At 49.6% G+C, this 15,512-nt stretch overlaps 1 protein-coding gene and 1 long non-coding RNA gene across 2 annotated transcripts in view; both read right to left on the minus strand.

Moving 5' to 3' along the window:
• The window catches only part of BMP7 (bone morphogenetic protein 7), an 85,231-nt gene that overhangs the window by 18,383 nt on the left and 51,336 nt on the right, over positions 1-15,512 (minus strand). Inside the window, exon 3 of the mRNA XM_006049008.3 lies at positions 9,737-9,885. Within this exon, the coding sequence (XP_006049070.1) occupies positions 9,737-9,885 (149 nt within the window). The remainder of the gene's footprint in view (positions 1-9,736; positions 9,886-15,512) is intronic.
• On the minus strand, positions 1,466-6,648 carry LOC123329189. Its single transcript, XR_006544485.1, has 2 exons — positions 3,732-6,648; positions 1,466-1,699 (listed from the first exon to the last, which is right to left on the minus strand). It is a non-coding gene; the product is annotated as an uncharacterized LOC123329189 (long non-coding RNA).

The raw sequence follows: 15,512 nt of genomic DNA on the forward strand, positions 1-15,512 counted from the left end.
ACACATTTACCATCTGCTTTAGTGCATATATTTACTACCACTCTAATGACCAAGTTGAGGAACCTCACAGAGAGCGTCTGACCCACAAAACCAAAACATTTATCATCTGGCACTTTACAGAAAGAGTTTGCTGATCTCTGGACTAAATGACCCAGATCCATATAATTCTAGACTTGAAAAGAAAACCATAAAATGTCCCCATGAGATAAGATGCCTTTACTGTCTATTATCTGCCAAGGAAAGGGTTCCTGGAAGAGTGGGCTCTACCCATTGCTGGTTCACAGCAGATTATTGAGTATGTGCTTCATGCCAGGCACCGTGTGGAGCCCATTCTGTGTACAGCTCCTCAGGCAGGACTACTGACTACTGTGCTATGTGCTGTGCTCAGTCGCTCAGTTGTGTCCGACTCTTTTCAATCCCATGGACCGTAGCCTGCCAGGCTCCTCTGTCCATGGGGATTCTCCAGGCAAGAATACTGGAGTGGGTTGCCATACTAGGGGATCTTCCCAACCCAGGGATTGAACCTGGGTCTCCCGCATTGCAGGCTGATTCTTTACTGTCTGAGCCAACAGGGAAGCTCACTGACTACTAGCTATTCCATTTACAGATGGAGAAAGATGACTGGAGGCTACAGACTTGACCACTGAGCCTTCGCTGAGCGCAAGTGGCTGGAAAAGCAGAAAGGAGAGATTGCCCAGGCACGGACACAGACCACTTCTGGGGCCTCCAGGAGTTGGAGGGATCCATGGAGGCTCGAAGGGGAGATCCTTACAAGAGGTGGGCCAGGTGGGCAAGGGTGTGGATGTTGGACTCTGGGAAGTGATTTGAGGACCAGGGATGAGCCAGTGCATCAGGCCACGGCTGGCAGGTCCCAGTGGCCTGAGCAGAAATGGCATGCCCAGCCCAGAAGAGCCCAGGAGCAGACAAGAAGCACAAGATGGGCCTCCCAGGAGAGGAGGGAGCACAGCTCAACTGCAGAGAGTGGTGGCATTTTGGTTTTCTTGTGGCTTCTTTGTTTTCCAGGCCTATAGCTATTGGGTGCCCTTCAGAGTCCCAGAGCATTAAGAATGCTCCTCCTTCATTGTGCAAAACACATTAATTCCAGCCACTCCTCTTGATGGACCAAGGCCTAAGTGACCAGTGAGAACACAGTTAATGTTTGTGACATCTCCTTACCCCAATTTCCCAAGGCCACCCCAGCTGCCATTGCCCACCAGCCCTGGAAGGACCCACCCCAGCCTCCCAGTCATCAAGGCCTCTTCCTTGGTTCTCTCGCTCTGGCTTCTGAACAAACAGGATGTGAAGCAATCGCAAGGACAAAGGCACCTGGGAGCCAGCTGTGCCTCGGGTGGACTGCTCGCCAACCTCAGCTTGACGGGGCTTAGTCTCCTCGGCCTCCGTGGGCGATTGGCTCACTCCTGGGGCTGTCCCCAGCTGCTGCGGCCGGCGCCACACTTGCACAGCATATGCCCTCAATCAATCCTTTAAGTGCCTCGCAATCCCATTTGATCCCATCTGGGATGATCAAGAATAGGGATATGTACTCTTGCGGCCCTGGAGAGAAGCCCGAGGCCCTTTATGTACATAGAAGTCCAGCACGAGCCCGAGTCTGCCTCCAGAAGGCAGAGGTGGGTGGGTGGGTGAAGAAGGGGCCCTTCTGGTCTTGGAGCTCTGGGGCGGTCAGGAAGCTGGAGGTCCCCTACGAGAGAGTATGAGAGGGGAACTGAGACCCTCAGATTATATTCTTGGGTCAGGGATCCAGGGCTGAACAGTGCTGCCCTCCCGAGCTGTCAGTGATTTCTTAAGCAGACAAGGGAAAGAAGGAGGATCCTGTAAGTAAGGACAAGAGGTTGGAACAGATGTCTTGGGAACAAGAGTAGGTGCTTCTGTGTCTGCAAAGATGTAAAAGTCTCCAGCCCAAATCAGTATTCACTTCGCCGTTGCTTGGCGATGGGAGGCAGTATCAGGAATGCCATGTGCAGGAACCCCCCCGAGCTGTCCTCAGGATGGGAGAAGCCTTGTCTTGTTCAAGCTGGAGCAGAGTCTGCAATAGCCCCCTGGCCCATCAGAGCTCTACACAGATGTTTGTTGAGTGAATAAATGTGCTTTCAACGTAGGCCAAAAGGCCCTTGATGGTAGGAAGCTGGTTCTCACCACCAGGTGCTGGGGCTCAGAGGGTTCATCATCACTCCCAGGCTGGCATGCAGGCCCAGGGCTGACTTGACCATCAGGCCCTGTGGTCAGGCCCATGGTATTTTTAGGGGCCCAGGAAAACATCCTAACGTCTCTTAAAATCAGAACACAAAACATGGGGTTTTTAGGGCTGGACACAATGTTTTCATTTTTAATCCAGCTAGGATATATTCATCGTTATACCCAGATGGTTATAAACATAATTTTTAATATTTTTGCATGGAGGGAGGAGCCCTGGCCACTTCAGTGACGCTGGCTCCTCTAGTTAGTCCTGTGGGAAACCCACTGTCTTCTGGGTCCTTTTTCAAACTCTCTTCTCAGGAAAGGGGATTTGGAGAGAACAGCCAGGCAGAAACCAAGACGCTTTAGGGTCCTGGGTTCTGTCTGGATGGCCAGCTGTGCATCCAGCAGGAGCTTGTTAATGACACACTGCCCCCAGGTGTGGCTGCTGGTGACGTCATTCCATGGACAGGGTGCTGGCCCAGGGCTCAGCATTTTACATGAATTCACTCTTTTCTTCCTCCTAGCCATAATCATGCCCAAGGAACAAGGGACATGGATGGCATCAGGAGGTTGGACTGAACTCCCAAAATCACATGAGGCCTCCCTGTGGAGCACCAGGCTCCTGGGCCCTGGAGTGAATGTAGGAGCCGCAGGCCTAAACCCGCTCTGTTCCTGCATGAGATCCCCTGGTCCAGGCAGGCTGTGAGGGTTCAGCTCTCAGCAGCACCTCCTGGATAGCCCCCTTGCCAGCTGGCAGGCCCTCCACTCTAGTGTCAGGGTCTCTTCTGCTCAGGGGGCCTCTTCTCCCCTCTCCCACCACCCCTGGGGGGTGGGGGACCTGCCCAGCCTTTGTGGCTGTGGTGGGGGAGGGGCTTCCTGTCCTCGTCTGTGCAAGGAGGGACAGCAGACACCAGCCCTCCTTCCTGCAGCATCCCATCCTCAGAGATGAGATGAGGCTCCCCACTTGGTTCCTGATGAGCCCCAGGTGCCCGAGGGGTTTATGGGCTTCTCCCACAGGGGCTTGCTGGCTGGCGGAGGCCCCAGCTGTGCACACTCTCCGACAGGAGGGCTGCAGCTGGAGGAAGAGGAAACAGATACACGCTTCCTGGGTGGTCTCAGGCGGCATTTGGAGACCCGGGCTCACCTCACCTCGCACCAAACATCAGGAAAGGAGGTCTGTAATCCCTGTACTTCACAAGGATGAAAGTGAGCTCGCCGTAAGACGCTGCACGCCTAGCTCAGGGCCCCATCCCCTCTCCTCCCAGATGGGGCACTGGGAGTTGGGCACGGGTGCCACGCCCTGGAACTCATCCCCTCCAGGTGCTGTCCAAGGCAGCGACCCTCACTGAGTTCATGTTACAGCTAGTGGTCCCAGGGCAGGGACCAGGCTGTTTCCACAGGCCATGCAGGGCTGGCACACCTTATTTGCCCACTAATCTGCCCATCACGTGGACCCCAGCATTCATGGACTCCCCAGCAGGCCCCGCTGATCTTTCACCTGTGTAGGCATCCAACATGAAAAGGTTTGAACTCACGTTTAGATGTGGCCAGCCTGAGCACCATCTTATAAACAGCGTACCCCAAAACACAGGGCATGACTTCACCAGAATCTTATCACTGGGCCAGATTCCAAGTTACTGAGGAGCTTGTGAGAAAAGGCAGATTCCTGGGCCCATCTTCGGGGACTCGCCATCAGAGGGTCTGGGGATGGAGCCTGGGAATCTGTATGTTCAATGTGCCTGCCACCCTGAGGATTCTGATACAGAAGGAACCCCGTGGAGGAAAAGTTTCCCAGCCAGGAGCCTGTGGTCTCAGAAATGCTGGGCTCTCTCGCTTCTTATCTCATCCCCCCTTCAAAGATCCAAAAACTCACATGCCCAGCTGCCCACTGAATATTCTGCCCCTCCCAGATGGTGTGGGTGGGTGGGCCTTCTCTGACTCGGGCAACCAGACCAAACTTGCTGCCTCAGTGTGCACAGCACCTGGACAAGTCAGGTCCCAGGGCGGCAGCATCCATGCCCGGCCCCAGGGCCCCATTAGGAGGGGAGGAGGTGAGGCGCCAAGTCAGGGGCCCGGCATCAGACCCTTACCCTAACTCTAGACAGCATCTTGCGGCCACTAGGCTATACTCCTCCTGCATGGAGGCAGCTGATGGAATATAGAGACTCAACACCCCTCAGGGGCCTCAGTTCCCTCGCCTGTCCCATGGAGATGTTAATAATAGCATCCACCCAACTGGTAATGGTGAGGATTATAGGAGACAATGGCAGAAAGCACTTACTTTGTGCTTAGCAGCTACCACATGTTAAGCAATTAAGCTTTTCACTGGCATGAGCTCATCTAATCCTTCACAACCACCCTGAGAGGTGGAAGCTATTATTAACCCCATTTTCCAGATGAGGGACATTAAGTGACTCACCCTGTGTCATGTGGCTAGAAACAGCAGAGCTGGGACTCAAACCTGAGGAGTTAGCCAGCTCCTGAGCCCAGGCTCTAACCATCGGGCTATGACACCTCAATAAATGCCAAGCCTCAGCAAAAGGTGGGGGACAAAGACCCTGGGTGTGGGGGAGAAAGGGGTTGGCAGGCTTGACACTGGGTTGAGTGTCCCTTAAGAGAAAAACCAAACCTAAGCCATCCTGAGCCAGAAGGGTAGGCAGGACAGAGGAGCACCAGACCCACTGAGGTCAAATTAGCAGGTCAAACCCGTATCCACAAGTTCAGGGAAAAGGTCACTCTGAAGAAAGCAATCAAGTCTCCCTCAGCCTCATTTGTGCCCCATACCCAATATGTTCCACAGGGACTTTTAAGAACAAAGAAGACCTGAATGAACCTATTGCCAAATAAGTTTGGAATTCATCTACGCTGTTGACCCTATCAGGAGATTCACAATGGGCATTGGCAAAATAAAGGCTCTGATAAGTCCTGCAGTGAAACCTGCTTAGTTCATCCAGCCTAGCCTTTCTTGCACGTAACTGGTCATGATTCCTCACAGAACACGGTTTGAGAAATTCTGGTAGTGGCAAACTCCTTCTATAAACAGCATTTCTGCAAATAGTATTTCCAGATTTCTGGGCCACAGCGTCACTGTGTTGTTACAGCACGAAAGCAGGCTCGGGTGATGGCATAAACCAGTTAGTATGACTGTGGAATACTAAAACTTTATTTATGGACACCAAAATGTAGATCTCATATACTTTTATGTCACAAAATAGTCTTTAAAAATTTTTTCTCAGCCATTTAAAAATTTGAAAACTATTCTTAGCTCACAGGCACCCCAAAACAGCTTGGAGGCTGAATTTGGTCCACCATGCATAGCTTGCCAATCAGGTATAGAACAACAGGAAACTACAGTACCTTCTAGGACCCCACTATAAAGTGTTAGGGGCACGGAAAGGGGAAGGAAAGTTTAGGGTGGGAGGGAAGCTTGGGAAAACCGTCAGTAGGAAGAAGACTAGACTGGAAAGAAGACAGGCGTGGCCCTAAACTCTGTGACCATTCCCATATAGCATGTGGCCATAGATAATTCTGGAGAAAAAATGATAAAATGTATCTATGCTGTCTAAATCTACTTGGCAAAACCCAGCATTAACCACAGTAAAAGAAAAAGTAAAAACTGGAACAATATTTACAGCTCAATCACAAAGGACCAAATGTCCCTAAAATGTAAAGCAGAAAAAGCCCAACACCCTCTGCAAGCAATGGACAGAGGAGACAGACAAGGAGGAAATGGCAAATTTAGAGGAAGGGCTCAGCCTCACTCAGAGGAGAGAAAAGCAAAGCAAAACTATGAGATCCCATGTGTCATCTATCGGATTAGCCAAGACAGGTAGGTTTGAAAGCTGATGAAGAATACGCCTGCCGCTGCGGAGGATGCATGTTTGATCCCTGGGTCAGGAAGATCCCCTGGAGGAGGAAACACCACACCAGTATTCTTGCCTGTAAAATTCCAAGGGCAGAGGAGCCTGGCAGGCTACAGTCCATGGGGCCACACAGAGTTGGATACGACTGAACAACTGAGCATCTTCCTTCCAACAAAGAAGGGGCACCGGTGCCCTTGTACAAATGGAATGACCTCTCAGGAGGGCAAATTGACAATACTGATCAAAACTACAAACAGACAATGTCACTTTTAGGAACTGTTTCTAGAGTTACACTCACTCAAGGGTCCAAGGACATATGCACTGCAGCCCTGTTTGTAAGAGTGAAAGACGGGAAACTCTAGACATTCATCACAGGGGGACTGGATGAGTCACTTTTGGTGGTAGTAACAACTTCTAGGACATGTGTATTACGAGTCGAGTCCTCTTCTCAGCCCTTGCTACTCAAAGCACAGTCTGGGGACCAGCAGCTTCTGCATCACTTGGGGGGGCTGGTGTTTGGACCACAGCCTCCTTTTGCCCCAGACCTGCTGAATCAGGACCTGCATTTTCACAAGAAGCCCAAGGGATTCCTGTGTACCTCAGGACATGATTTTTATTTATTTTTTTCTCTGGTATTTTCTTTTTTTTAATATAAATTTATTTATTTTAATTGGAGGTTAATTACTTTACAATATTGTATTGGTTTTGCCATACATCAACATGAATCTGCCACGGGTGTACATGTGTTCCCCATCCTGAACTCCCCTCCCACCTCCCGCCCCGCACCATCCCTCTGGGTCATCCCAGTGCTCCAGCCCCAAGCATCCAGTATCATGCATCTAACCTGGACTGGAGATTCGTTTCATATATGATATTATACATGTTTTAATGCCATTCTCCCAAATCATCCCACCCTCTCCCTCTCCCACAGAGTCCAAAAGACTGTTCTATACATCTGTGTCTCTTCCTGTCTCACATACAAGGTTATCGTTACCATCTTTCTAAATTCCATATATAAGCGTTATTATACTGTATTGGTGTTTTTCTTTCTGGCTTACTTCACTCTGTATAATAGGCTCCAGTTTCATCCACCTCATTAGAACTGATTCAAATGTTTTCTTTTTAATGGCTGAGTAATACTCCATTGTGTATATGTACAACAGCTTTCTTATCCATTCATCTGCTGATGGACATCTAGGTTGCTTCCATGTCCTGGCTATTATAAACAGTGCTGCGATGAACACTGGGCTACACGTGTCTCTTTCAATTCTGGTTTCCTTGGTATGTATGCCCAGCAGTGGGATTTCTGGGTCATAAGGCAGTTCTATATCCAGTTTTTTAAGGAATCTCCACACTGTTCTCCATAGTGGCTGTACTAGTTTGCATGGGACCTAATTAAAATTAAAAGCTTCTGCACAACAAAGGAAACTATAAGCAAGGTGAAAAGACAGGCTTCAGAATGGGAGAAAATAATAGCAAATGAAGCAACTGACAAACAACTAATCTCAAAAATATACAAGCAACTCCTGCAGCTCAATTCCAGAAAAATAAATGACCCAATCAAAAAATGGGCCAAAGAACTAAATAGACATTTCTCCAAAGAAGACATACAGATGGCTATCAAACACATGAAAAGATGCTCAACATCACTCATTATCAGAGAAGTGCAAATCAAAACCACAATGAGGTACCATTTCACGCCAGTCAGAATGGCTGCGATCCAAAAGTCTACAAGCAGTAAATGCTGGAGAGGGTGTGGAGAAAAGGGAACCCTCTTACACTGTTGGTGGGAATGCAAACTAGTACAGGACATGATTTTTAAAAGTCTTCTGTATTAACTCACTCAACCTCAGAACAACCCAATGGCCCAGGCCCTCTCATTACCTGAGTGCTGGAGATGAGGAACGGAGGCTCTGGGACATGAGGGAAATTGTCCAGTCACACAGTGAGAGAGCAGTAGGGCTGCATTCACTCCACATGCACACAGACACACAAGAGCCTTTAAAGAACGGGAAGCACTTTAACGGCAGAAAAAGACCAGCCTCCGAGATACATTGTCAGGTGAAAAAAGCAAGGTGAAGGACACTGTGTAGACTATGCCAGTATTGTGGGGGGAGGAAAAAGCAGACTCTATACATTTAATAGCTTAGATGCCCAGAAGGCATCCTTGAAGTGAAAGTAGCTCAGTCGTGTCCAACTCCTTGCGACCCCATGGACTATACAGTCCCTGGAATTCTCCAGGCCAGAATACTGGAGTGGGTAGCCTTTCCTTTCTCCAGGGGATCTTCCCAACCCAGGGATCGAACCCAGGTCTCCCGCATTGCAGCTGAGTCACAAGGGAAGTACCCAATAACTCGGACATAGCTGCCTCTGGGGGGCGGAACGCAGCAGCTGGAGGAAGGATGTCAGAGGGAAACTATTCAGTGTTGCACACATCTGGAACTTAAATTTTGAGCCTAGAACATGTATTGTTAATACCTATACTAAAATATGGGCTTCCCCTAGTGATGCTCGCACATGCAACATCTGAGCCGTGCTGACGCAGGCCCCTCAAACTCAGGACACAGGACATCCTGGGGTGTCTCGGGCTTTGTAGGATGTTTCATGGTATCCCTGGCCTCTGGGGGGCGGAACACAGCAGCTGGAGGAAGGATGTCAGAGGGATGTCAGTAAAGAATCCTCCTGCAATGCAGGAGACCCAGGTTCGATTCCTGGATTGGGAAGATCCCCTGGAGAAGGAAATGGCAACCTACTCCAGCATTCTTGCCTGGAGAATCCCATGGACAGAGGAGCCTGGTGGGCTACAGTCCATGGGGGTCATAAAAGAGTTGGACACAACTGAGTAACTAACACAACATAACACACTAAAATATAAATTTTTTAAAACTGGTATAAGAAAGATGTTGCACATCCTAAAACCACCCCCACTTCATAAGAAATAGACTTTGTGGAAGGAAAAACTGGCACAGCCAGGGCCACCCTACTGCTCCACTTGCCTTCTTGTCTGCCCTTCTCAGAAAACACGGCCATGGCATGTGGGAGAGATGCTGGGGGAGGGCAAACAGTAGCTTCTCCAAGTATTCGGGAGTCAGCACTACATTCAGTCTCTTGGAAGGGGGTTCATGCCTCACACCTGTGCAATGTCCTTCACTGGGGTGATTTTGCCCTGCAGCGGACATCTGACAATGTCTAGAGACATTTTTGGTGTCACAAGTGGGAGAGGCTATTGGCTTCAAGTGGGGAGAGGCCAGGGATACCATGAAACATCCTACAAAGCCCAAGACACCCCAGGATGTCCTGTGTCCTGAGTTTGAGGGGCCTGCGTCAGCACGGCTCAGATGTTGCATGTGCGAGCATCACTAGGGGCTCAGCTGCAGTGCAGGTCAGATAGGGCAGGCCTGGGATGGGCCAGAGAGTCTGCATTTCTAACGGTGGGGCCACCTGTGCTGCTTTGGAACCACACTTGGAGCAATGAGGCCTTACCAACCCAGCTTTGGCCAACAGTATAAATGCCATATGAAAAAGGGCTTTCATTTGGATTAGAATGCTCGATAGGAAGTGCTGATGGGGTAGGGAGCAGAGGAAACCTGGTCCTAATAGACATGAGTTGAGGTCCCCCCGGGGTCTACAGTTGCGGGCTGCATCAGCACGAGCTGGGGTGCTGGCCGGGGACTTACCATCCAGAGTCTCCACCGACAACTGCAGGCCCAGGTTGTGCCGCGGGTTGACCACCCAGTGGTTGCTGGTGGCTGTGATATCAAAAACGAGCCAGCCCTCCTCTGAGGCCCAGAGGGTGCGGCTGTCGAGCAGGAACAGGTCGGACTCCCTGCAAGAGAGGAGAGAGACGCAGGCTCCAGGTCAGCAGGTTGTGGCTCGGTCACCCCGGTCAGCCAGTCAGCCACTGGTGCATGGGAGGACTTTGTGAGTGGGGGAGCTGGCAGGAGGTCCGCCAGCCCCTCCCCCAACAAAGTGCATTCATCAGACCAAGATCCAGCCATGGAGACCCCTGATGGGAGACAGAGTGCAGAACGGGGCTAAAGAGATACACACAGGAGACAAGGAGCTGCTATGAGACAGACGTGCCCTTCAGATTTGTTGGGGGTGACAAAGGATGCGATGGTTGGATGGCATCACTGACTCAATGGACGTGGGTTTGAGCAAGCTCCGGGAGATGGTGAAAGACAGGGAAGCCTGGTGTGCTGCAGTCCATGGGGTTGCAGAGAGTCAGACACGACTGAGTGAATGAACAACAACAATGTTGAGGGGATACTAGTGGGACAGAGCACAGGAAGGCAGGAATCCCACCATCTTCATGAGGCTAGAAGTCTCAGGGAACAGAAGTTCACCCTTGTTCACTTATACACCACTTGCCAGGCACTGTCCCAAGAGCTCTACACATGTTGTCTCATTCAGTTCTTACAACACTAAATTGTGGGGGTATTACCATCTCTGATGGATCCACGATAAAACCATGACTTGCCCAAGGTCACTTAGCCAGGAAGATGCTAGACTGGGGCTTCAGCCTGGCATCTGAGCACCAGTGCAGAGATGCTCCTTATTTCCACACTATATAATTTCTTCATGGGGCCACCAAGCATTAGGAAGTGGACCCCCAGCAAACATCATTATAAGGATGGAGGGTGAATGGATGAAGATGGATGGATGGATGGACGGATGGATGGATGGAAGACGGATGGAAGGATGGATGGATGGTGAATGATAGATGAATGGAAGAAAGATGGATGGATGGATGAATGAATTTTTACACTCCTAGATAGTAGAATTCTAGTATATAAGATATCATAATGTCCCTTTTGCAACTTTTAATTATAAGAATTCAAAACAAAAATTTTGAGTCCTTTGATAGCCAGTTAATATATTTGAGCTTCTATACTGTACCAGGCAGTGGGTACAGTGATGAACAGCATCCAACCAGTTCCTGCTCCAAGGTACTGACAATCTTTTTCATGTTGGGGGGAATCTAATTTTCCTGGGAAATTACATGGCTCAGTCAGTAAAGAATCTGCCTGCAATGGAGGAGACCCAGGTTCAATCCCTGGGTCAGGAAGATTCCCCGGAGAATGAAATGGCAACCCACTCCAGTATTCTTGCCTGGGAAATGCCACGGACAGAGGAGCCTGGCAGGCTACCATCCATGGGGTCGCAAAGAGTCATACACGACTGAGCACTAAACCACCACCACCATGCACGTGATTGAGATACGACTTCTGAGCTTACGGACAACAAGCGGAGCCACAATACAAGACAGTGACTTGTCTCTTAGCCAACCAAACCACAGTCTCTTGTGACTGTAGGACACTCACTGCCTCTGTAATACAGAGAGATCAGACTAGCAAGCAAGACTTTTTAGAGCCACAGAACATTTTGAGGATGCTGTTCAACTTTCACGGCCAAACCGAATTAAGATAAGGAAACAATCTTCCGTGACCCATTTACTTCTATTTTTTCTCGGGGCCCTTTCAGATGTAGCTTCAAAAAACTGACTTGCAGAAGGATGTTCACCCAGATCCCAAATGAGAATTTCCACTCTCTTCATCTCCAATTTGCCTTGATGGCTTTCCTAGCTATGGAGAGTTACCAAGACTGTCAACGAACCAGCCTGCTGCTCTCAACAATTAACAGATGAGAGAAGAAACACACTCCGAAACAATCCCCTCACTCGCTCAGGCTCCCAGGGCCCCAGCAGGAAACCGCCACACTGCAGCACAGAAGTCATCAACCTGGGTGGCGACTCTGCCAGAAAATTGTTATTTGCAGGAAAATGTGACCAGATATCCGGATAGGCCCTGATGGACAGTAAAACAATGAATAGTAACTCAGGGAACAGAATCAGGCCTTTGGAGAGAGAACGCTTTGCCAAACGATACTAAACATTCTCTTATTACAGCCGGGACATCGAGGGCCAGATGTTACAGGCGAGCGTTGACTCATTGTGAATCAACGTGCATGCGAGCGCAGTCTCCCTCCCCTGAGTCCTGGTTCGCAGTGTGTTCCAGCCTTGCTGAGAAGAGCCAAGCCTTAGTGGAAGGCATTGGAACAGGACAGCCCTGTAGAGGTGGGGGAGTGGGATGCTCACACAGGCTCCGCTTTGAGACGGAGGGCTCAGCCCCAGGTTGGCCCCATGAACGGGACAGGCGAGAAATTACTCAGCAGCCACATCCAGACAGATGGCTGGGAAAGTGCGAATTTCTCGACACCACCTGGAGCATCTCATTAGAAATCAATGGCTCTTACACCAGGAGGAATGAACAAGCCCTTTATGACATGTGTATTCACCACGAACACACCGACCTTCCTGACTCAGCCCAGGTGACAGCAGAAGCTGGACATGTCAGGGTGGGGACCCCGTGTGTGCCAAGTCACTTCAGTCATGTCCGACACTTTGCGACCCTGTAGATGGTAGCCCATCAGGCTCCTCTGTCCATGGAATTCTCCAAGCAAGAATACTGGAGTGGGTTGCCATGCCCTTCTCCAAGAGATCTTCCCTGCACAAGGGCTGAATCCATGTCTTTCACAGCTCCTCAACTGGCAGATTCTTTGCCGCTAATGTCACCTGGGCTTCAGGGAACCTAAATGCCCTCTCTCCCCTTTGCCACTGCTGACAATCTAGGTGCTTTCTGTGTACCAGCTCCCTGATCTCCAACAATCAGGTTACTGTTCCCATTTTATACACAAGTAGAGTGAGGTTTCGGAGAAGGTAATGGTACCCTACTCCAGTACTCTTGCCTGGAAAATCCCATGGACAGAGGAGTCTGGTAGGCTGCAGTCCATGGGGTCACTAAGAGTCGGACATGACTAAACAACTTCCCTTTCACTTTTCACTTTCATGCATTGGAGCAGGAAATGGCAGCCCACTCCAGTGTTCTTGCCTGGAGAATCCCAGGGACAGGGGAGCCTGGTGGGCTTCCGTCTATGGGGTCGCAGAGTCGGACACGACTGAAGCGACTTAGCAGCAGCAGCAGAGTGAGGTTTAGAGAGGGGAGGACAAAAGTCCACATTGATAAACCTTGAAAGTGAGAGAACCAGGACACAGTGCTGGAAGCGTGACCTGAGGACTTGGGCACTTGAGCCTCGTCACCTCCTTAACGCACCCTCTCACCAAGGGGCAAGAGATCAGGAGCGTGTTCAGTCCTGCATGATGCATGTTATTGTCACAACATTGTGGGGAGCAGAGAAAATATTAAAGAAGGGGCGTGGGATCAAATCCAGGCAGCAGGGAAGGAAGGAAGCAAATAGGGCAAGCCAGCTGATTGCAGAGCCTCAGTTTCCTTCTCTGTAAAATGGCCAGAATGTCCTCTCCTGCAGCAGGTGAGGGAGCTGAGGGAAGACTACTCTAAGGATAAACTCCCAAGGCTCTTGGAGCATTTCTATAGTTACTCCAAGTCATGCCAGTGTTGGTGCACAGTCCCTGCTAGACAGCAAGAAATTCTAGGATGGGGACTTTATCCTGGTTCCAGTCCTTATGTGATTTCCTAAGATCCTCAGAACAATAGACCACATGTCCACTCAAACAACGTTCACCTTTGACACCAACATTCATCAAAGTGTATCAGGATGTTCACAGTCATGCATTGTCTGCAAACGTGACATCAACAATTCCTCCTCTCCCTCCCTATGCGCAGCACTCTCATAAATCAGGAAGTCTGCTCACACCTCTCACATCTGCAGTGACCATCTGACTTGCTGCGGACCAGTGGGAAGGAGGCCCTGCCATGTCCAGGGCAAGAACGCAACAGGCTTCTCGGATCTGCTCTGCTGCCCACTGGACTGGCAACCCTGACTCATCTACTGGAGAGAAGGCACGGAAGGGGAACAGGGCAGCAGCTGTGGAGGAGGAGGGTCTATGAGGGGAGAAAGAGACAGAAACCAAATCAGCCCTCACGGGAGGTGCATCTAGGGTGTTCTGGCCCCAGCCAAGCTCCCAGCTTCATTGGGGACTACAACAGACACTACCAATAGAAGAAAAACTGCCCGGCTGAGCCCTGCCCAAATTCCTGAGCAATTAAACGATTGTTGTTCTAGCCACCGCATTGTGGGTGGCTTGTTCACCACAGAGATAGAACCCAAACAACAGTCACACTGTTCAGAACAGAAAAATGGACAACTAACCTTAATCTATTGAGAGGGACAGACGAGTGAAAACAGAGAGCACACCCCACTGCTTCACAGCTCCATCAAAGCATGTACTTGTTGACAATGGGGATATATGGTATTAAGTAAGAAGGTGTCATAAACAGGATGTGTAATTTGCAAATTTCTGGGAAAATATAATATGCTAACATTGGTTAAGAAAAAAGAAATAGAAAATTTGAGTCAAGTTACTAAATATGTACTAGTGAATTGAAATAGGAGTAAAACACCTTCCCCAATCCACACCCAGGTGCTTTGATACTGTATTTTTACCAAGTTCACCAAATTATTAAGAGAAAATTGCTTCTTATAAAAACTGGTCAAGAAAACACAAGAGGCAAATTGAGAAGCTATACTGTAAAGCTAGCATGATTCCAAAGGTGGAGAAGGCCAATTTGAACAGACATTTCTTTAAAGAGACACAAATGGCCAGGGAACACACAGACAGAGGGTCAACATCATTAGCCATTGCTGCTGTTGTTTAGTCGCTAAGTCCTGTCCAGCTCTTTGCAACCCCATGGGCTGTAGCCCGCCAGGTTCCTCTGTCCAAGAATTCTGCAGGCAAGAACACTGGAGTGGGTTGCCATTTCCTACTCCGGGGAATCTTCCTGACCCAGGGATCGAACTAGCGTCACCTGTGTCTCCGGCATTGGCAGGTGAATTCTTTATTACTGAACCACCAGGAAAGCCCCTTAAACAGCACAACTCTGAATATACTAAAAACTAATGAATAGTACGTTTTACAAGGTTGACTGGATGATGGTATGTGAATTATATCTCAGTGAAGCCATATTTTAAAAAGTGAATAAAGCCAACCTAAGTTCAAAATATAGAGCACAGTGTCACAATGCTAACAGCTTTTTCTAAGCTGGCACACCTATACGCGGGGAACCTAAACACAAATACTCCGGAGCTGCAGCAACAGTTCCTTCTGAAGGGTGTTTCTCTCCTCTACACACACATCAACGTTGGCTCAAGTCAGCAAGCACCATCTGTTTCTGAAAGAAGTGAGACAGTACGAGTTTGAATATTTCCATGTTTTACTGGGTCAGCGGAGCAAACCCCGGCACGGTGGCTGGCCTGGCTTCACCTCCTCTTCGGTGTGGGGACAGTTCTGCCCACTCCTCCAGGCTCATAGAGGCAGCCGGGCTGGTGAACAAACTTAACCTTCCAATGAAAGAAACACCAGAAGACCCCAAAAGCAGATTTCTCCCCTCCCGAAACCCAGGCTCCCCCAAATCCTTGTTCTGTGTGAGGCACAAACCACCAGTGATCCCAACTCTGTGGCAGGGAGGGGTGTCA

Source organism: Bubalus bubalis, chromosome 14, assembly GCF_019923935.1.
Source record: "Bubalus bubalis isolate 160015118507 breed Murrah chromosome 14, NDDB_SH_1, whole genome shotgun sequence".
NCBI lineage: Eukaryota > Metazoa > Chordata > Mammalia > Artiodactyla > Bovidae > Bubalus > Bubalus bubalis.